The following is a 23271-nucleotide window of genomic DNA, read 5'->3' as shown; positions in this document are numbered from 1 at the left end:
AGAGAGATGGAGAGAGAGACCTGGAGCACTGCTTCACTGCTGAAGTATCCCCTCTGCAGGTGGGAGACTAGGAGCTTTAACCTGGGTCCTTGGGCACTGTCATGCACCTGACTCCTTATCAACAAATCTTTTCTTTTTTTTTAAACAAAGACAAGGATTTTATAAACCAAAGAAATATGCTAAGACTCTTAATATCTTTGTTTGAACACATACCAGGCTTAAAGACTACTTAATACTGCTTTATCAAAATCACAACACACAGAATTTGTGACACTGAACTAATGAACCCCTCTGGGAAGGAATCCACAATTGTGTGTATTTGAAAAGATTGTATATCTAAATGTGTACTTAGCAGATTAGTATGGTGAAACTAAGAAAGACCCAGGTAGAATAATGACCTTAACCTTATGGTCTCTGTAAAATGCTGGCTTATTGTTGCCTGGTTTTTCTTTTTTATATACATATAGTACACCTGTCTCATATCAATCCTCCTGAACTCTCTGGAATGCAGGCAACAGAGAAGACCTTGCTCAGAAGGGTAGCATCCAAATGTCTGTCTACTTGCTAGTCAGAGGTAGTTAAGTTCTTTGGTAAAGCCAACCAGACTTCTACATGTAATTGGATGACTTGCCCTTGAACCCTTTGTGGCAGCAACCAGACCTGCAGGGAACTTTATTGAGTTCTTTTCCTCAACGTTTCCAAGAACCAAAGGGCGTCAGGTGGAGTCACTAAGGAGAAGAAACTATGGCTGTGCTCTATCTCAAGTTCAACAATGAGCCTCCCTGGAACAGACAATCAGATGGACGTTTTCCTCATGATCCAGCGCAGGAAGACCACCATCTTCACAGATGCCGAGGAAAACAGCACCGTGTTTGAGCTGAAGCGCATAGTTGAGGGCATCCTTAAGCAGCTGCCCAGAGAACAGAAATTATTTAAGAATGACCAGCTCCTTGAGGACAGTATGACACTGTTAGAGTGTGGCTTCACCAGTAAAAATACCCCAGCAGTAGCCCCAGCCCTACTGAGACTGGCCTTTCTGGCAGACGAAATATCAGCCCATAGAAGCTGATCAGGAAACCACACCAATAAATAAGCAGACTGGTGTGAGGGCCAGCATGCTGCCCATCTCCAGCAATACAAAATTGGGGGGGGGGGGTACCTGGAGGTGGTTCAGTGGGTGGAGTACCAGAGGAATGCTCTGGTTCACTCTCTCGTGTGTTTATTGGGAGCAGGCAGTCAGTGGCTACAGTATCAGACTTAATGCAAGAGGTCCTGAGTCTTACTTCTCTGTTCCAGACTCTTGGAAACAGAGTTGGCAGTCAGCTGAGGTAAAGAACAAACACCTCATCACAGACCCCTGCAAGTGTCAACCCGGCTTTGACCTAGCACGTTATGATTGGGCCCTCCTCAATCGCTATCGAACAGGCCATGGCCGGTGCACCGCTATGTTCCACCGCTGGGGAGCCAGAGACGACCTGAACTGCCCCTGCGGCTACAGACAGACTATGACCCACATAGTCAATGACTGCCACCTCTCCAGATTCAAAGGAGGTCTTGAAACTTTACATCAAGTTCAACCTGACACTGTTGACTGGCTACGGAAGAAGGGCAAACGCTAGAAGAACTGCAGGCAGTACATGTACCAGAGTAATACTGTGATACTCTCTCTCCTTTCTGTTATGCTAATAAACAGATTTTTTTTTTTAAATCAGAGCACTTCTCAGCTCTGGTTTTGGCAACTAAGGCATGAGAGTCTCTTTGCAGAACCATTATGCTATCTACCCCTGCCCTCAAACAGATCTTTTAAATAAATAATAAATAGTAAATGGATGAAAATATGTGGTTGTCTGCCTAGAGAGCTTCTAAATGTTTATGTGGAGCCAAGCAGTGCTACATCTTGTTGAGCACATATGTTACCATATTCAAGGGCTTGGGTTCAAAACCCCAGTTCCCACCTGCAGTGGGAGAAGCTTCACGTGATAAAGTAGTACTGCAAGTGTTTTTTTTTTTTCCTCCAGGCTTATCTCTGGGGCTCTATGCCAGCACTACAAATCCACTGCTCCTGCAGGCCATTTTTCCCATTTTTTTATAGGGTAGGACAGAAATTGAAAGAGGTGACAGACACCTCCTTCACTGCTTGTGAAGTAATTTCCTCCCCCCCCCACCCCCCCACCCCCGCACCCTTCCTGCAGATGGGGAGCTGAGGACTTGAACTGGGATTCTTTCACGGGGCTACGTGCTATGTGTGCTTAACCCAGCGCACTACGGCCCAGCCCCCCTGCAAGTGTGTTTCTCCCTATCTCCTCCTCCCCTATAAATTTCTCTCTGGTTCTATCCAATAAAGAAACACAAATTATAAAAAGAAGAAGAAGGAGGGGAAAATCCAACTTGCACCAAATCTCTCAGCATTTGCCTCCACTTTCTTGTGCTGAGTCGCAATGCCATTATTATCTATGCTCCAAGTTGGAAATCTGTTCGCCACGCTGGCCTCCCTTCATGCCGTTTTCATTATCGCCTGTGTCAAAATGATTACATCTTTCAAATTGCCAGTCAAAGGGATGGCTCTCAAGAGGGACACCAGTGGAAAAGGAGAAAGAAAAGAGCAGAAAATAATCTCTCAGTCTCTCCATATATATACATCACTCTATCTCTCTTGAATTAAAAAGGGAAAAATCGACTGGGAACAGTGGAATTGTGCTAGTATGAGTTCTGAGAGACTCTGGTGTACAAGTAACTAAATAAATAGAAAACAAACAAGCAATAACTTCCCATTCTCCATTCCCCAGTCCCTGACGATAATCATTCTACTTCTTGTCTGTTTTGGACTATTCTAGGCACCTCACAGAAGTAGACTTATCGACTATTTGTCCCTTAGCATCTGACTCATTTCAGCATACCATTTTCAAGCTTCACCCATGTTATAGCATGTATGTAAATTTTATTCATTTTAAGGCTGAATACTATTCCACTGATGACAACATCACAGTTCACTTATGCACTCATCACTGCTAGGCCCTCGGTGGCTTCTACATTCTAGTCATGGGGTGCCACACCACATTAAGTGGAGAGGTCCACTTATTTCTCCTGTTCTTATAAAGGAAATCAGTTGTTTTGCATGACCTACAATCTGCTCCGAATTCTAGAGGTGACAAGGGAAATGGGACATCATTTAGAATGAATAGCTAGGGTTGGGGAGACAGCATAGTGGTTACACAAAAAGACTCATGTCTGAGACTTCCAGGTCTCAGGTTCAATCCTAGCACTACCAGAAGCCAGAGCTAAACAGTGCTCTGGTTAAAAAAAAAAAAAAAAAAAGTGTGTGTGTGTCAGAGAGAGACTTACTGATGTTGAATGTTCATGCACAGATAAATCCAACCAACAATAAAGCTTGTGGACCCACACTTTAAGTTTCTCTAAGATAATATATCTAGGCAGGGGAGACAACAAAAGACTTTCATGCCTGAGACTCTGAAGCCCTAGGTTCAATCCCCAGTACCACCAGAGCTAAGTAGTGAATGTTCTGGTCTCTTTCTCTCTGTGTGTGTCTCTCTCTCATTAAAATAAATAAAATGTATTTTTTAAAATAACAGATCTGCTTTTTCCCCTTCATTAAATATATATTTGCAAAGTGGGGCCAAAAGACCAGGAGCTAATGCCGTTTGTCTACAGTGATTCCTAGAGGTGAAAGGACATGGGGAGACAGAATTCCTTCTGCAGGGCTGGCCAGAGAAGCAGCTTCTTTTGGGCCCCTTGGCCGTGTGCCAACCCCTTGCTGGCGTGTGGCAGGGCACTCAGAGGCGCAGGTGCACAGCCTAGGAAACAGCTGCCCTGCCCGCGCTCAAGAACTCTGCAGAGCAGACCCAATCCAAGGCGGCAGGAGACAGAGCACCATGAACCTTGCCCTGGAGCTCCTCCTGCTCCTGGTCACTATCCTCTACTCCTATGTGGAGGCCTTGGTGAGCCTTTTCACTCCTCGGCGGAGGAAGTCTGTGGCCGGGGAAGTGGTGTTGGTCACCGGCGCTGGGCATGGCATCGGGAGGCTCACGGCCCACGAGTTTGCCAAGCGCAGGAGCAAGCTGGGGCTTTGGGACATCAACAAGGTACTGGCCCCATTCCCACTGCTGCAGCCCCCCCAAGGAAGACACATGTCTACGCCATCATTTGGCTTGCCTTTCTGTTTTCTTCTCCTTTTTAAATATTTTATTCATTTATGGATAGAAATAGAGAAATCAAGAGGGGAATGGGAGTAGAGAGAGAGAGAGACAGAGACCTGTCTCTCTTGCTTCAACACTTGTAAAGCTTCCCTCCTGCAGATGCAGACAATAAGCTTGAACCTGGATCCTTATGCATGTGTGCATTCTACCACCACCTGGCCCCTTGCCTCTCTATTTTTCTTTTTCAGACCTATATGACTAGGGCTAAGTAGATCATTCCACCTGTTACAGAATAGTACTTGCATGTCTGAGGCCCCAGAAGCCATTAATTCAATCCCCAGCACTATTATTATTATTATTATTATTATTATTATTATTATTATTATTAATTTACCAAAGCATTTCTCAGCTCTGACTTACAGGGTGAGGATAGGGGAATTCGCATGGGGCCTTTGGTGCCTCACACATGAAAGACATCTTAGGGGCCTCACCATGGTGCCCTTGATTAAATGTACATGTTAGCATGTGCAAAGACCCAGGTTCAAGCCCCCGTCCCCACCTGAGACAGTGAAAAAGGTCTGCAGGGATCTCTCTTTCTCCCTCTCTATCTTCTTCTTCCCTGTTAATTTCTCTGTCTCTATAAAAATAAATAAATAAGAATTAAAAATCAAACTTTTTTTTGCCTCCAGGGTTACTTACGCTAGGGCTTGGTGTCTGTCAGGAGCCATTTCTCTGCTTGATAGATGATAAGCTTTGAAACAATGGAATCCCTCGAGACAAGTGTTCATTCCCCCCTGGGCAGGCCATTTCCCCTCAGGTAAACCATTTATCAGTAATCAAGTGAGTCAACACACAGTTGTGGTAACAAACATGGTTTCGGCCATTTGTTGCAAGGAACATTCCGCTTTGAAGTTTACTCCCCCTCCTCCCCCTCCAGCATTCCCTCTCCTTCCCCAAAGCCTTATAATGCCTGTGAACACAATAAAATTTTGCAGCTTGATCAGAAACTTGTCTTGCTGTCGTTCTTTCATGTCTCATGTCCCTTTCATTCCAGGTCTTTTAGGTTCCTAGCCCCTATTCACTGCCCTGCTGGTCGGGGCAGGTGTCTGCACTATGAATTCACTGCTCCTAGAGGCCATTTTTTCCTTTTTTTTTTTTTTTTTTTTTGTTGCCCTTGTTGTTATTGCTGCTGTTGTTGCTGGATAGATAAAAGAAATCAAGAGAAGAGAAGAAGGTAGAGGGGAGAAGAGAAAGACAGACACCTGCAGGCCTGCTTCACTGCTTGTGAATCGACCCCCCTGCAGGTGGGGAGCCTCAAGCCAGTCCTTGTGCTTTGTGCCATGTGCACTTAACCTGATGTGCTACCACCACCACCACCCCAAATTATCTTTTTAAAAGTAAAGGGCATTTTTTAAAAAGCAAGGCTAAGACAGTGTCTTGGAGACTTAGCCTGTGTGCATTGAGATGGCTCAATGCAGGGAAAAATCACCAAGGATCAGACAGTGCAGGCTGATAACATGAGCACAGCAGCCAGGTTCTCTGCATGTTTTCTGAAGCAGGTGATTCCCTCAAGTACGCTCCATCCCTGCTCCCTTCCCTCTGGACTGGGGCTAACACAACTGACGAGGTGGGCAAGAGCAGGGGTTATGAAACTGGAATGAATGAGCCAAACCTGGTTCTTATATAACCTGTTAAGACAGAAATCATTTTGGCATTTTCAAATGTTGTCAGAGCAAATGCCAAGCAAAGAAACAAAGCAGAGAAGGTGAGTACCACAGGGCTTGGGCCCTGAAACCACATGGGAGCCTCATTCCCATAAACTTGTAAAATTCAGGTAAGGCAGTGAAAATATACACTGAACAAATGTTTAGGGAAACTTTAAGCTTTATTTATGTAAGAGGAGTGGGGAAAGAGCAACAGAGCATCACTCTGGCATATGCACTGTTGGGACTGAACTCAGGACCTCATGCTTTATCATTTGTTTTTATTATCAACACTTTATCCTTTGTGCTGCCTCCCAGGATACTTTGATTGGGAAAAAAAAATGTGGCCAATTTGGGATAATTGTTTGGTTTGTTTGTTTGTTTGTTGTTGTTTTCCACAAATCACACTGTGGACTTAATTGTTCATGTCATCACCACACTGTACTTTACCATCATGTTGAGCCAATACCTGCTATCTTACACTACTCTAAAATATCTCTTGAACTTAGAAAATGAACTCTTCTCTGGTTCTACTTTTTTATTTTGCTTTTTGTTATTCATGTACTTAACAGAACAGAGAAAAATTGAGAGAAGAGGAGACAGGGAGGGAGAGAAAGAGATCCCTGTAGGCCGGCTTCACTGCCATAAAGCATGCACTTTGTAGGTGGGGAGTGGGGACTTGAACTCGAGTCTTTGCACATGGTGTTGTGTGTACTCTACAGGGTGTGCCACCACCTGGCTCCCCTCTGGTTCTGCTTAAACAGTGGAGAATACCAAGGAAAGCTGGAGTGTAGCTCAGTGATAGAGCATTATTCAAATGCACTACTTTTCCAGTCCTCATGGTCCCTTTAACAATATGATGATAATAATAATAATAATTCCATAAAGTGTTTAGATGGAATCTAGTCTCAGTGTCACTTACCTGATACACATTTTGGAAATGAGATCTACTACTTGTTGCTTTTTTTTTATTTATTTCAGTGACATGAAATTAAAAAAAAAAAAAAAATTAGAATTCTGCCTTGAAAGATAAGTCACTTATCCTCACAGGATCTCTTTGAATCCTGATTTTTTTTTTCATTCACTTTTCTTTTTCCAGAGCACTGCTCAGCTCTGGTTATGGTGGTGCACGGGACTGAAGCTGGGACCTTGCAGTTAAATAGTCAAGGTGTTTAGATGACTCACTCTAAGGCTACACATGTCCCTCAGGTCTGCTACTAGAGGAAGGTGCCAGCTGCCTTTGTATTCAGGCTAGTGACATCAAGGAGGGTCATACCAGCTGTCTGTTCCTATTTTACTTATTTATTTATTTATACCAGAGCACTTCTCAGTTCTTTTTTGTGGTGGTACTGGAAATTGAACCTGGGACCTTTGATGCCTCAGACATGAAAGTCTCTTTGTATAACCATTATGCTATCTCCTCAGTCAGAAATTACTTTTTATTTATCTATTTTTTAAGATCTATTTATTTATTTTAATGAGAGACACAGAGGGCAACATTCTTCTAGTATGTTCTTCATTTGTGAGAGTAGTCTGCTTTGGAGAAAGTGCCTGCAGGAAACTTCCACACCAAGATGAGAAGCTGGAAAAACACAAAGGCACTGACAATCCTTTTGCTTTGGTGGAGGATGAGTGTTGAGGATGTCACAAAACAAGGTGAAGAACAGGGGGAGACAGCATAATGGTTCTGCAAAAGGTTTTCATGCTTGAGACTCTAAGGACCCAGATTCGATCCCCAGAACCACCATAAGCCAGAGCTGAGCAGTACTCTGGTCTTTCTCTTTGTCTCTCATTAAAATAAAGCAACAGGTTAGAGACCAGGCAGTTGAGCGAACACATTATTGTGCACAAGGACCCAGGTTCAAGGGATCCCCTGACACACACTGCAGGGGAGAAGCTTCACAAGTGGTGAAGCAGTTCTGCATATGTTTCTCTTTCTCTCTCCCTCTCTATCTCCCCCACCCCCTCTCAATTTCCCTCTGTTGTATCAAATAAAAGAAGAAAGAAAAAAAATTTAAGGGAAAAAATGGCTATTAGGAGCAGAGGATTTGTTGTGCAGGCACTGAGCACCAGAAATAACCCTGATTACAAGGTTCAAGCCCCTGATTCACACAGGAGCAAAGCTTCACGAACAATGAAGCAGTGCTATAGGTCTCTCCCTCTCTTCTCTCCTTCTTCTTCCTCTTCCTCTTCCTCTTCCTCTTCCTCTTCTTCTTCTTCTTCTTCTTCTTCTTCTTCTCAATTTCACTCTGTCCTATCAAATAAAAATAAATAAATGTTTAAAAAATATAAGTAACTTCTACTTTTCCAACTTCAGTCCCCCCCCCCAAAAGCACTATTCAGATCTGACTTAATGTAGTGTGGGGGACTCATCACAGACCCCTGCAAGCATCAACCCGGCTTTGACCTAGCACGTTATGATTGGGCCCTCTTCAATCGCTATCGAACAGGCCATGGCCAGTGCGCCGCTATGTTCCATCACTGGGGAGCCAGAGACGACCCGAACTGCCCCTGCGGCTACAGACAGACTATGACCCACATAGTCAACAACTGCCACCTCTCCAGATTCAAAGGAGGTCTCGAAACTTTACATCAGGCTCAACCTGACGCTGTTGACTGGCTATGGAAGAAGGGCAAACGCTAGAAGAAGAAGAAGTGTGGGGGACTGAACCTGGGACCTCAGAGTCTCAGGCAATAGAGGCTATTTGCATAAGCATTACACTATCTCCCCCACCCCTTGGTTTCTTTTTAAAATAAATTATTTTTGTTGGGCTTTTTTGTGAATTTCATTTACTGATTATTGGCTAGAGACAGAGAACAATTGAGAGGGGAAGGGGAGGTAGGGAGAGAGACAGAGAGATACCTGCACTCGTGAAGTTTCTCCCCTGCAGGTGGGGACCAGGGACTTGAACCCAGGTCCTTGCACACTATAGTGTGTTCACTTAACCAGGTGCACCACCACCTGGCCTCCAAAATACATAATATTTTAGAATAAAACAAACCACAAAACAAAAGGTGAAAACATCTGATGAATATAAACATTCCCTGACAGAAAAAAGTCACTGTGAATTATACAAGAAGTGTCTCTTGAACAAGAAAATGTTCTTACAGATTCAAAGGTCACCTTGGACGTGAACTTTGGTCTTTAGAAAAGCCTCTTCTCAGGGGCGAGTCACAGTGATGCACGTGGTTGAACATACATGTTACCATGTGCAAGGATTCAAGTTCAAGCCCCTGCTCCCCACTTGCAGGGAGAAAGCTTCAGGAGCACTGAAGCAGTGCTGCAGGTGTCTCTCTGTTTCTCTCCCTACCTCCCTTCTATCTCGACTTTTCTCTGTCCCTATTAAAAAGAAAACTTTTTCTCCAATCTTTTGCACCCTAACTCACCTGCATCTCCCGGGATTTGTTTCTCTCTATGACAACATAGGTTGAGGAAACAGCAGCCGAATGCAGGAAGCATGGGGCCACTGTGCATGCGTTTGTGGTAGACTGCAGCAACAGGCAAGAGATTTACAACTCGGTCAACCAGGTGAGGCTTTGGGATGCACCAAACTACGGCCTAGCCACCCACATGGAAAATGAAAATCCTCCTTATGACTGGATGGTTAAAATCATATATTTAACCTCTGCTGACTGAGTTGATTGCATGAACAAACAAAAAAATGTCACATGCTTTTCTTTACATAAAATCCACTCAACTTGGTCCCCTATAGCAATTGTCTGGTATTATCAACCCATTTCATTCTGATGGGAAGTTTGAGTAGTGGAACAGAATCTATCTCCAGAAGAAAAAAAAAAAAAAGATCATTTTTTAGTTTTGTTTTAGTGCAATAGTTTACAGTAATTTCTTTTTTTTTTTTTTTACAAAATTTTGTTTATTTATTTTATTGGATAGAGACAGATAAAAACCAAGAGGGAAAAGATAAAGAGGGAGAGAGACAGAGAGACACCTGTAGCACCACTTCACCACTTGTGAAGCTTTTCCCCTACAGGTGGGGACCAGGGTTTGAACCTGAGTCCTTGTGCGCTATAATATGTGTGCTTAACAAGGTGCACCACCACCTGCCCCACCATTTTTTTCCCTCTCCTATTTTATTTGACAGGACAGAGAGAAATTGAGAGAGTGGCAGGAGATAAGGAGAGAAAAAGATACGCATCTGCAGACCTGCTTCGCTACTAGTAAATCTTCTCCTTGCAGGTGGGGGCCAAGGACAGGGCAGGGGTCAGGTGGGATCTAGGTCCTTGCTCAACCGGGTACACCACCCCCTGGGTCTAAACTATTTGTTTGTGGCATTTTATCTATGTCTGTGATAATCTAGTATTCATTCAAAGCTATAATATTAATCATCTTTTTCAACTTGAGTATCACTTTGTTGAGAAGATGTTGATTTACAGGATTGTTGTGAGGGTCTATTTCCACAGTGCTCCAATGTAGCTGTTAGTGCACCTCACCCTCCACAAAGCCCTCTTCCTCTCCCTCCTCCTTCTCCTCTTCTTTCTCCTCATCCTCCTCCTTTTGCACAGGATCTTAGATTCTCCAACCTCCCCTTAGTGCTCCTCCCTTCTCACTTCTGAGTCCCTGGCTCTGTTGTGATATACCACAGTCCAGTGAAGCTTCACCCTGCCTGCCCCTTGCTTTTTTAGCTTAGGTCACACTTATAATTGAGATTATCTGGTGTTTGTCCTTCTCTTTCTGGCTTACTTTACTCAAGTGACTCCCTCCAGTTCCTATGCTACAGTGAAAGAGAAGATTTTGTCATTTCTTAACAGCCGATGATGGATGGCATTCCATTGTGTATAAATTATAACTTCCTTAACCACTCATCTGTCATTGGACACTTGGGTTGTTTCCAACATGTGCTTATTTCAAATAGTGTTGCTGTGAACATAGGTGTGGAGAATAGAAATGTTACACTGACATTTTTTGTTTTATTTAAGCTTTTTTAAAAATACATTTTTATTTATTACTGGATAGAGACAGAGAGAAATTGAGAGGGGGAGATCACTGATGTTTTTGAAAAGGACAAATATCAAATTAGATGAAAATAGAAACACTGACAATGTACTGGAGTCATTAATCTAATCCCTACAAATAACTTTATTAGTCTGTCTCATTTCACAGTCAAGCAAATTGGGGCTCAGAGAGGTTAAACCAGACAGGATTTGCCACTAGCAGGTGTGGGGCTGGAATTACTCAATAAGCACTTCAAAAGTGTTTGGAGGCCAAGAAATCACTCACTTGGTAGAGCATATGGCTTGTAGCATGAAAGGCTCTGGGTTCAAGTTCCCCAGGACCATGAATAGCACTGTGGGAGTTCCCTGAATGGTGGAGCTCTACTACAGTATCTCAGGGGTGTGTGTGTGTGTGTGTGTGTGTGTGTGTGTGTGTGTGTGTGTGTATGTATGTATGTATGTTTCTCTCTTTCTCTCTGAAATAAAAAGTTGGTCTGGAAGTCTGTTCTGTAGTGATATCATGTATACGTAAGACTCTGGACTCATTCCCCAGAGTCACTTAAAAAGTCTGGAGGTCAGGTGATGGTGCACCTGATTGAGCACACATGTTACAATGTGCAAGGACCCACATTCAAGCCCCTGGTTCCCACCTGTAGGGACAAAGCTTTGCAAGCAGTGAAGTAGCTTTGCAGGTGTCTCTCTGTCTCTCTCCCTATCACCCTCTTCCCTCTTAATTTTTGGCTAATAAAGATAATTTTTTTAAAGTCTGTGCCGGTCACCAGAGGTGCCAGATTCAATTGCCATAAGCCAGAGCTGAGCAATGCTGTGGTAAAATAAAAATAAATAAATAAATAAATATTAAAAAAGAAATAAAGAGAGGAAAAAAAGAAAAAGAAGTCTATGCCAGGGGACAGTGCAGTAGTTACTCACTGGTCTTGCATGCCTGGGGCCCCAGAAGTCTCAGATTCAATCCCCAGTGTCAGTATACATCAGAGTTGAGCAGTGCACTGGCCTCTCTCTGAATCTCTTTCCTGTGTTCTCTCTCTGTGTTTCTTCATTTGTCTCATAAATATGTTTAAGTTACACTAAAAAGGGAAAGCATTTAGTGTACACTTTCAAAACTAATAACATTTCCTTCATAGTTGTGAGGGTAAACATATATCCTCAATGAAAAAAAAAGTTTGATGGGATCTTGTGTATCAATCAACACAAATATTGCTTTCACTTTATTGAGAATGTTTAATGGTCCATGGTATTCTGAAATACTGGGCACTGAAATTTAGACATTAAAAAAAAAAAGCCTAGTTTTATGCAACTGTTTCCTTAACAATCGATATTTGGACATCTGTTTCTGCCTGAACTTAGAGAGCTCGTCAAGCAGAATAAAGAATCAAATCCTCAGTGTTATCAGTCCCTAAACTCTGAGACTGCATCACACCTGGCTTATGGGCTCTTCCCCTTTCAAAACGCGAAGAAAGAAGTGGGTGATATGACCATCCTTGTGAATAATGCTGGGATGATTTATCCAGTGGATCTTCTAAGCACCACGGATAAAGAGATTACCAAAACCTTCGAGGTCAACATCCTAGGACATTTTTGGGTGAATCAGAAATGCCTCTGGCTTGTGTATCTTTGATCTGGCACCTTGAGGTACATGAAGTTTATAAGTAAATTCACAGCCTTTTGGGTAAGAGATTGATTCTGACTTTGCCTTAAACCAAAGAACATCAGATTAGTTTGAGCAGAAGTGTCAAGAAAACATCTAAGAGGACACAACTCACCAAAATGTGGGCTAACTGGTCTACATCGCCAGCCTGTGTCTGACACAAAGCTTGGCACGTAGTAGGTGTCCAAAAGCTATGGCAGTGAGGAGCTGCTGGAGGTTGCTGGTCTGTATCTTTTAAAAATTTCCCAGGAAATGTACACAGCACACATTGACTTGCCACCTTGTGTCATGGAGTTTTAGACTTGAAAGGATGATAGAAGCCACTACTCAGATATATGTAAGCTTAGCATTCTTCTGGTTGGGACTTTGGGATAAGTTCTAGATGAATGCTGACACTTAGAATTGGGGTGACATGTGGCTGGGGGAGACAGCTCAATGGATAGAGCAGTAGGCTTGCACACCTGAAGCTCCCAGTTCAAACCCCATCACTGTATGTAGCAGAGCGGTGCTCTGGTTCCTCTCTCTCATGTGAAACTGTCTCTCAAATATAATAGATAAAACAGATCCCTTTTAAAAGGTAAGTATGGCAACCCAAAGGCCAGAGAGATTGCTCAGTCAGAAGGGTGGACACCGTGCCATGTGCATGAGGCTGTGGTTGGAGTCGCAATGCCACATGGGAGTACCAAGGGACAGAGGAAGCTCTGATGTTCTCTGACTCTCTATGGAATGAAAAAAGAAGCCAAGAAAAAAAAAAAAAAAAGACCAGGAATAGTGAAATATTGTATATGTAAATCTCCACTAAAATAAATAAATAAAAAGAGACTGGGGAGAAAGCATAATGGTTATGCAAAAGAGTCTCATAACCTGAGGATCTGAAGTCCCAGGTTCAATTCCCAGTATCACCATAAGCCAGAGCTGAGCAGTACTCTGGTGATGGGGTGGGGGGTAGGGGGAAAAAAGAAGAGGAGAGAAAAGATAAGAAAAGAAAAAGGAAAGTAAATATGTCAGCATAGACCTCATATCAGTCAGTTTCTTGGGAGAGTTGGCTCCATGAGAGACTGAAATAAACCTTCTTAGAGATCATTTATATGATTTCCTCTTCCGAGAACTCAGTATTAGTGTAGAGCCAAGAGCAAGACTAGAAAGAAAGTCTGCAGTCCCTCAGCCATGAGGTGTGGCCATCTTGCCACCAGGCTAAGCAGAGAGCTCCTGAGATAGTCATCACAGCTGCATCACAAATCATACTGACACCGAGTGACCCAAAGCAACATAAATGTTATTCCCCCTCCCCACACACACTGTTTCTATGGGTCAGGAACTTGAGGGTGGCGTGATTTGGAAGTCCAGACTCTGAACTTATAGAGAGTCTCTTGAGAGGAGCTATAAAATTCTCCAAGTGTTACTGACAGTCCTCACAGCACAATACAACTTTTAGGAGATAAAGACCTTTTGTTTCCTGTAACAATGTACATTCACAACGTTCCCACTTTTGAGGGAGTATACCAAGAACTGATATGCAATACACAGATTTCAGGTCCTCCTGCTAGAATGATGAAACTCCAAACCAAAAGTAGAACATGATACTAAATTGCCTCAGAGAGTTTTTCAGCTCTGGAAACCATTGCTGACAATGTTATTTAGGTGACAAATCCAAAAAAGAAATGCTTCATTCCCTCCCCAAGGAGCAGAGAGACTCTTGTAATGAGTTCTTGGCAGGAGTTTCAGAGGGCACCATCTTTTTTTCATCTCTTTCATTTGTATAGAAATAATCATGGTACCTTGATATGTATTTCTTCGTCTGAAATATTTGGCTCCAGTGCTGTTTTTTTTTTATCTGAACCTGAATGAGATTCCCTGACTTGGAAGTCTAACACTGATGTCATTGTTTCTTCTCTTTCCACTATGACTCTTCAGATTACGAAAGCGCTTCTCCCATCGATGATGAAGAGAAATTATGGCCACATTGTCACAGTGGCCTCAGTGTGTGGTCATGTAGTGATTCCCTACTTTATTCCATACTGGTGAGTGCCACTTTACAGCGATGGTGTTCATTCCTATGCTGTAGGAGTTAATTAGACCTAGTCTCATAGTAGGCTATTTTGACTTTATGTAGTAATTTAGAATGCTTTAAAAAAAAAAAATAACATCCTAAGCAATCACCATCAAAATAAGAGATTAAATTATTAAATGAGAGAATATATTTCTAAAATATATACACACTCAAAACTTAATTAAAATCGGGGTGTGGGGGGCACACTTCTCCAAAGAAGACTTACCGTCAAGAGCACATGGAAAAAATGTCCTTGTTCAGGGGGTCGGCAGTGGCTCACCTGGTAAAACCTGCAGGTCCCCATGCACAAGGACCCGGGCTCAAGCTCCCAGCCTCCCTCTACAGCAGTGAGGCAGGTCTGCCGGTGTCTCTCTGTCTCTGCCTTCATATCTCCCTTTCCCTCTCAGCTTCTCTCTGTTTTCATAAAAGGAAAAGAATAAAAAGAAAAACACCCTTCTTCACTTACGACTCAGAAATGTCAATTGAAACTGTAGTGACCTATCACCTCAGACCTGTGAGTGTCATACATAGGACAGACAAGCAGCAGGTGTGGGTGAGTCTGTGGAGAAAAAGAAACTCCTTTTTTGCTGCTGATGGGAATGTGATTGGTGCAGACACTGTGGAAATAAATGGGAGATTTCTCAAAAATTAAGAAAAAAAAGGAATTACTATATAATCAAGCTCTTTCACTTCTGGTTATTAATCCAAAGACTATGAAAATACTAAGATTACATATCCCTGTATTCATTGATGCATCAAATCTATTTATTTACTTACTTATTTATTTATTTATCAGAGCACTGCTCAGCTCTGGATGTGCTGGGGATTGAACCCGAGGCCTTTGATGCCTGAGGCACAGCTAGGAAACCGAACTGTCTTTATGCCATTTCACACTCCTGTGTGTAAAACATGCTGTTCCTTTTGCTGGGAGAGAAATTCTCTGTGCAGATGTCACCCACACTTGGACTGTAATTGTGAAGAGTGTTTACAATGTCTCCTTTTTGATTTTTCTCCTAAGTCAGGGAGGGCATGCATAGGAAGCCTACCTCTTCACACATGATTTTATAGCACAAGCTTTGTAATTCACTCACAGCAAAGGCTGTCTCCCTGGGAGGCTGGTGAGCACAGTCCCTGTGTGAATGCACATGTAGTTGAAGGATTGGGTATCTTCTTGATATCACACAGAAATCTCACCCCCAGTAGAATTCATTTTTGTTTTATTTAATTTATTTACTTATTTGCATCTAGACAAAGAGAAATTGAGGGGGGGGAAGACAGCAGCAATAACACTTTGCCACTTGTAAAGTTTTTTTCCCTGTGGGTGGAGACCAGGGACTTGAACTCAGGTCCTTGCATACTGTAATGTGTGCACTCAACTGTCGGGCTGCCCCACGGAGAAGAGAGAGAGGAGATCCGGAGTGAAGAGGTAACACAAATCTTTATTCGCATGGGCACCTCAGAGTTGGGTGAGAGCGCAGTGGTTCGGGCCACAAGGAAGTAGCAAAAATGGCCGCCTCCCAGACCACCCTCCCTTGCATCTAATCACCAATGTGAAAAGCGGGCAAGAGAGACAAGGGGCGGAAGAAGAAGGGCTTTATAGGGCAACAACCAGGAGTGACGTTTCGGGACAGGATTGGTTGAAAAAGGCACTGCGAGAATATCGCGGGAAGTGGCAAAGTCTGAGGGGACAGCTTGGCAGATGTGACTGCATCTGCATAATTCCCCAGCACTCAACCAGGTACACAAACCCCAACACACACACATACACAGTGGAATTCAGGAGGGATGTTTATTGTGGCTTTGTCCTCTGTTGCCTTTTTTAAAAAATATTTATTTATTTATTCCTTTTTGGGGTATTAAATAATTAAATAAAACAAAAAAATTAAGTAAAACAAAAAAGTTAAATTAAACAAAAGTGAATTTATCCCTTGTTGTTTTATTATTGTAGTTAATATTGATGTTGTTATTGTTGGATAGGACAGAGAGAAACGGAGAGAGGAGGGGAAGACAAAGAGGGGGAGAGAAAGATAGACACCTGCTGACCTGCTTCATTACCTGTGAAGCGACCCCCCTGCAGGTGGGGAGCCGGGGCTGGAACCGGGCTCCTTACTCTGGTCCTTGTGCTTTACACCACATGCATTTAACCCACTGTGCTACCGCCTGACTCCCCTCTATTGCCTTTTAAAATTATTTCCTGTCATTTGTTTACAGCATATAATTTTTAAATTGTATGTAGGGAGCTGGGTTATGACTCACCAGAAAGAGTGAACATGTAACTATGCACTCAGACGAGGGTTCAAGCCCCTATCTCCCACCTGTGGGGAGGGGACTTCATGATCAGTGGAGCAGAGCAAGGACATCTCTCCTCTATCTTTCTTTCCCTTGATCCACCCCCCCCATCTTTCCCCGGTCTTCTAATTAAAAAAAGGGAGTGATGGAGCCATATAGGCTTTGAGTGCTAGTAATAAATAAATTGGCAATTGATATTTCTATAAAAATGAATGGCCAAATCAGAGTGTTGAGGGTTTGGCTTATACTTGTTCTCTCTCTTGCCCTTTTTATTTTTTTCCCTCCAAGGTTATCTCTGGGGTTCAGTGCCAACTCTATGAATCCACTGTTCCTGGCCACCTTTTTATTCCCCCTGCAAATCCACTTCACTGCTTGTGAAGCACCCCCCCCCTCACGTGGGGAGCGGGCTCAGACCTGGGTCCTTGTGCTTCATACTATGTGCACTTAACTAGGTGCACCACCACCCAGCCCCCACTGTTACTTGTTCTCAAACCAAACCACCACAGCCCTCTCTGGGAGAGCTGAGGACTGCGTCTCACACCTCCTGAGCTAACAACAATGGGCAATTCTCTTTCAGTTCCAGCAAATTCGATGCCCTTGGCTTCCACAGAGCTCTGACAGAGGAACTTGCAGTCCTGGGAAAGACTGACATCAAGACTTTGTGTCTCTGCCCAGTTTTTGTAAATACAGGCTTCACCAAAAACCCCAGCACCGGGTGAGCTCAATGTCAGTTGACAAGAATATAATGTTAAAACTCTATGTGAAGGGACTGCAAAACAGCTCACCTGGGTAGTGCACCTGCCTTTCTCATGCTCACAGCCCAAGTTTGAGCCCGGCCCCCACGACACTGAAAGAAGCCTTGCTGCTGTGGTGTCTCTCCCTCTCTATGTCTCTGTCTTTCTCTAACTGAAAAATTCAGTCCAGAGTGGTGAAGGGTCCAGTAGTGACAAAAGAATGTCAGAGAGAAAGGAAAGAAAAAAAGAAAGAAGGAAGGAAGGAAGGATGAATGGGAAAGGAGGAAAAAAGGGAGGAACAGGGGAGTCGGCTGTAGCACTGTGGGTTAAGCTCAAGTGGCACAAAGTGCAAGGACCAGCATAAGGATTCCAGTTCCAGCCCCCAGTCCCCATTTGCAGGGGAGTCGCTTCACAGGCAATGAAGCAGGTCTGCAGGTGTCTTTCTCTCCCCATCTCTGTCTTCCCCTCCTCTCTCCATTTCTCTCAGTCCTATCTAACAACGACAACATTAATAACAACAACAATAATAACTACAACAATAATGAAAAACAACAAGGGCAACAAAAGGGAAAATAAATAAATATAAAAAAATTTTTAAAAAGGAGGAAGGGATGAGAAAATGTTAGTGGGTCAGACTCTCCCTCTCTCTCTCTCTCAAATAAATAGTTGAGCCAGGGAGGTCACTTGACAATAGCATTTATGCACAAGCCCCTAGATTCATTACATGGCATCACAGAAGAAAAAAATAAACTAGGTGAGGGCCAGGCAGTGGCACACCCTGTTAAGTGTACATATTACCATGCACAAGGACCTATATTCAAGCCCTCAGTCCCCACCTGCAGGGGAGATACATCACAAATGGTGAAGTGGGTCTGTAGGTGTCTATCTTCCTCTTTCCCTCTCTATCTCTTCCTCCCATCTCAATTTCTCTATGTCCTATTAAATAAAATAAAAAGAAAAGGAAAAAAGGAAAGAATGGCCATCGAGAGTGGTGGATTCGTAGTGCTGGCACCAAGCACCAGTGATAACCCTGGTGGCAAAAAAAGAAAGAAAGAAAAAGAAAGAAAGAAAGAAAGAAAGAAAGAAAGAAAGAAAGAAAGAAGGAAGGAAGGAAGGAAGGAAGGAAGGAAAGAAAGAAAGAAAGAAAGAAAGAAAGAAAGAAAGAAAGAAAGAAAGGGAAAGGAAAAAAGGGAAAGGAAAGGGAAGGGAAGGGAAGGGAAGGGAAGGGAAGGGAAGGGAAGGGAAGGGAAGGGAAGGGAAGGGAAGGGAAGGGAAGGGAAGGGAAGGGAAGGGAAGGGAAGGGAAGGGAAGGGAAGGGAAGGGAAGGGAAGGGAAGGGAAGAGAAGGGAAGGGAAGGGAAGGAAAATTAGGGAAAAATTAGGTGACTCAACTCAGGGCAGAAGGGGTAGGGGAAGAAGAAAATCATTGCCAATTTCCACTTTGAAATCAGACACATGGAAGAGGGATGCACGGGGACAGGTATTTACTTATTCAAGTAGAAGGTCCAAGCAACACTCTGATGGCAAAAGTGACAATGGAGAGAGGGATCTATTCGAGGTTTTTTTCCATCATGACTGTGTGGGAATCCCAGGACTCCCCAACTAGGACCCCAGATGATGGGGTGGCCTGAAAGTAACTAAAAAGTCATCATGAAAGTATGCCAGTCTCTTGCCCTTATTCAGCTTTTAGTCCTTACTTGGATAAGGTTAACTTTGGAGTGACTGAGGGAAGTTTAATAGGAAGTAGGTGAGGAGGGTTTATTTATTTACTTATATCACAAGAGAGGCTAAGAGAAAACAGAGTATTGCTCAGAGTGTGTGGAGCCCAGGACTGAACCCAGGGACTCACAAGTGCCAGTCCTGTGCTCTACCATTGGCTGCAGATGTCTCATTGTAGGTTTTACTCACATAAGATTTGAAAGATATATAATGGTGGGTGAGTGTATTAGTCTATATCTGCCCTGTCTATGTTTGCAGGTGGGCTGAGCTATGAATAGTAAAAGTCATACACACACAAAGAGAGAGTTAGTTCAATGTGAAGAAAGGAGAGGAAAACTAAATGCAAACCAAAGAGCTTTTAGGGCATTTTAACTGATAACACAAAAACAAAGACAAACAAACAAAAAACTTCCATCATGTCACTTCAAATGGATGCTTTAAAAAATCTTTATGTATATATATATATATATATATATATATATATATATATATATATATATATATATATATTTATCTTTTTATTTCCTACAGATTTCTCCCTGAACGAGCATTGGCAGCCATAAATCGTGTGCAGGACGTTCAGTTTGAATCAGTGGTTGGCCACAAAACCAAAATGAAGTGAATCAAAGAACCCCAGCCTTAATGACTCAAGCTCACAGTGCCTGAGAGCTCTACTTTACATTTTTCAATGCCCTGAATATTAAGGACACCAGATTAGCATTAGCGGTGATCCCACAAACAAGATTAATTACCTGTCTTTCTCTTGCTCAGACTCGTGAATGTGGTTTTAATAGTCAGGCCCATTTTTCATTCCACACCTCTTAAAAAGCTTCTATGCTTATATAAACATACTTAAAAGCTCATTTTTCTTTTTCATTTTCTTTTTCTTTTATGTGTGTGTGCATGCATGCCATAATGGCTTTTCTGAGTTTTCACTCCAGTGGAATTCCACAGCCCCCAGGAGACTGTTATTACTATTCTGTTTTTCCATATAAAGGGTAAGTGAGAGAGTTGGGCGGTAGCACAAGTGGCGCAAAGCGTGAGGACCGGAGTAAGGATCCCCATTCGAGCCCCCAGCTCCCCACCTGCAGGGGAGTCGCTTCACAGGCGGTGAAGCAGGTCTGCAGGTGTCTATCTTTCTCTCCCTCTCTCTGCCTTTCCCTCCTCTCTCCATTTCTCTTTGTCCTATCCAACAACGACAACAACAATAGCAACAGCAATAATAACTACAACAATAAAACAAGGGCAACAAAAGGAAATAAATAAAAATTATAATTTTTTTTAATTTAAAAAAAAATAAAGGGTAAGAGAGAGAGAGGGAGAGGAGAGACGTTCAGCACTGCTCTGCCACACATCAAGCTTTCCATTTTCCTGATGTTCCCACCATAGTGGTGGCTGAGGGCTTAACCTCATGTCCTCAAGCATGGCAAAATATAAGCTCTACCAGGTGAGTGAACTCCTGATGCTCCCTCCCCCCCCACCTCTGCCCAGTTCATTTTTCTTTAGTAAATTTCATTTCTCATATTTCTTTTTAATGGCTGAGAAAAATCCATTCCTGAGAAAGGCAACTTATTTTTCAATAATTTTTTTGTTATTAATAGTTTGTTACAAGCTTGTAAGATTACAAAGCATAGTTCCACAACACAAGTCTTACAGTTTGCTTGCTTCTGTTTTGCTTGGATTTTTTGTTTTGTTTTGTTTTGTTTTTATGGCAAGTTCATGTAAGTCAGATCTCTAGATTCTACATCTGACTGAAACCATCTGGTAGTTTTCTTTCATCTCTTACTCTGCTAAACATACTGATTGCTCCTCCAGTTCCATCCATTTTTGACCAAAAAGACACAGTATTTTCTTTTTATTGCAGAGTAGTATTCCATGGAATATATATCCCATAACTTCTTCTTCTTTTTTTTTTTTTTTATAAGAGCACTAATCAGCTCTGGCTAATGGTGGTGCAGGGGACTGAACCTGGGACTTTGGAGCCTCAGGCATGAGAGACTGTTCGCACAACCATTATACTATCTACCCACTGCCCTATCCCATTACTTTAGCCAGTCAACAGTTGATGGGCATTTAGGCTGCTTCCACTGCTATTGTGAACAAAGCTATAAACATAGGGGTGCACGTGTCTCTTCTAATTAGTGTTTGAGTGTCCACTGGATAAAAGGCAACTTATTTTTACAGGGAATGTTTACAACTGCACTCAAAGTCACTATCCATTCTGTGGCCAGACCACAAAATATCAACAAACATCATGAGCTAGAAAATGAGATTAAGTTCAAAGGACAGCCAGGTTATTGCCATGAAATTCAGCCTTTGGAAACTTTCTCCAGCCTTTCTCTTTTTCTTTAGTTTAGTTTGTATGTGATCCCCAGTGAAAGCCCTGATGGTAAATAAAATAAGATGTAGTTAGCTTATGATTTATACTAGCTTCAATGTGCAACATAGTGGTTCAGTGCTACTATAGTTAGGAAATGAGTATAGCAGTAAATTGAGCTACATTCATCATGATATAAATCATAGGGAAAAGTTATTTCTATAGAGAAAATATATAACTCACATCACATCAAGACTAATCTTGTGCATTTTAACCTAGATTGTAGACTGCTTTTACATTGACTCATCTGTCTTTCTTAAAATCAAATAACCAAGAACTAGACATTAAGAAAAGAGTTTCTTAGAACAAATAATCAACACTTTGTTGTGCTTTTTTTTTAAGTTCTTGTAAAATAAAAAGCTTTTATTCTAATCGCTGGGTCTCTATTAGTCTGCTTTGAGAAGCGGGGATCTGAACAGCAAGAGCAAGTTACCACAGAAATTGAGGAAGAGCTGAGGTTGTCTGAACATTTTTTTTATAAAAAGTTTTTATCCAGGGTCAGGTGGTGGCACACCTGGTTAAGTGCCCATATTACCATGCACAAGGACCCGGGTTCAAGCCCCCAGTCCCACAGGGGGAACAGTTTATGAGCAGGGAAGCAGGTCTGCAGGTGTGTCTCTTTCTTTCCCCCTTTCTATCTCCCCCTCCCTTCTCAATTTCTCTCTGCCCTGTTAAATAAAAACAGAAAGAAAGACAACAAGGAAAAAAATGGCTGCCATGAGCAATGAATTTGTAGTGCAGGCATGGAGCCCAGCAGTAACAATGGTGGGGAAAAAATGGTTTTTAATCTATTTCTTTATAAGAGGGAAGCAGAGAGGAGGTGGGAACCAGAGCAACAATATAGTTTTTGCAATGCTGGATGCTGGGGATCGCACTCTAGACCTTACACTTGAGAGTTCAACACTATACCCACTGCACCACCTCTGGGGTTACTCTCCAGGCATTTTCAACAGTAGAAATGTTAGTACAAGTGGAACTTAACTGTGTTCTTTCTACAAATGGTACCAAGCATGGTATTATTGTTGTTACCAGATGTGTTTATATTCTAGTTGACGAGGGAGTATATTTAAAATAGAGTTGGGGAAGCATTCTCTGAGAAAGCCACCTTTTGGCATAGACAATATGGAAGAGGGGAAGACACAGCCCACGCAGAGATCTACCTACGGGAAAGGACAGTGTTCGTTTCCTGAGGAAGAAAGAAGTTCCTCCAGATAAATGTTAGATTGGCACAGAGGCCAGAATGGTAAGGTGAGAGGAGAGGGTGCTTTGCTAAGACAGAGAGGCCAGACAATTTTTTTTTTAAAAAAAGGTCTTGTTTCCTTGATGTATGAAGCAGAAGGGGGTTATTTCTTCCTCCTTTCTTTTCTCCCTATGGATTTAAGTAGTGAAGCAATTTTATTTATCTAACCTGGTAAACCAAATACTTGCACAGAGCTGTCTAACTGTGAAATCCTAACAGTTTGTTATTTTGTTTAAGAAAGTCCTTGGATATACTTTTCTGTAGTTATTTATTTTTTTTTACACTATTGAGCAACTGTCCTTTGTAAATAATTGTAAATAATGAAGAAATACCTACCCAATTGCACCCATACTAATAACAACAACAAAAACTTCTCAAAATGAATCC

At 42.4% G+C, this 23271-nt stretch overlaps 1 protein-coding gene across 1 annotated transcript; it reads left to right on the top strand.

Moving 5' to 3' along the window:
- The first annotated feature begins 3890 nt into the window (after nt 1–3890).
- Nucleotides 3891–19889, top strand: HSD17B13 (hydroxysteroid 17-beta dehydrogenase 13). The gene is made up of 6 exons (XM_007531380.1): nt 3891–4106; nt 9285–9388; nt 12281–12410; nt 14391–14497; nt 17393–17530; nt 19799–19889. The coding sequence occupies exons 1-6, from the start codon at nt 3891–3893 to the stop codon at nt 19887–19889; spliced, it is 786 nt and encodes a 261-aa protein (XP_007531442.1).
- Nucleotides 19890–23271: the final 3382 nt, after the last annotated feature.

The sequence above is a fragment of the Erinaceus europaeus genome, chromosome 3 (assembly GCF_950295315.1).
Source record: "Erinaceus europaeus chromosome 3, mEriEur2.1, whole genome shotgun sequence".
Lineage (NCBI taxonomy): Eukaryota > Metazoa > Chordata > Mammalia > Eulipotyphla > Erinaceidae > Erinaceus > Erinaceus europaeus.
Note: the sequence above shows the minus strand (reverse complement) of the source record. Positions and strands in the feature narration are given on the sequence as shown.

Excerpts from the sequence above, each read along its gene's own strand:
- HSD17B13 (XM_007531380.1), top strand. The coding sequence starts at position 3,891 with ATGAACCTTGCCCTGGAGCTCCTCCTGCTCCTGGTCACTATCCTCTAC. Across the intron at positions 9,389-12,280 it reads TACAACTCGGTCAACCAGGT|GAAGAAAGAAGTGGGTGATA; the intron begins GAGGCTTTGGGA and ends CTTTCAAAACGC. Across the intron at positions 12,411-14,390 it reads ACATCCTAGGACATTTTTGG|ATTACGAAAGCGCTTCTCCC; the intron begins GTGAATCAGAAA and ends ATGACTCTTCAG.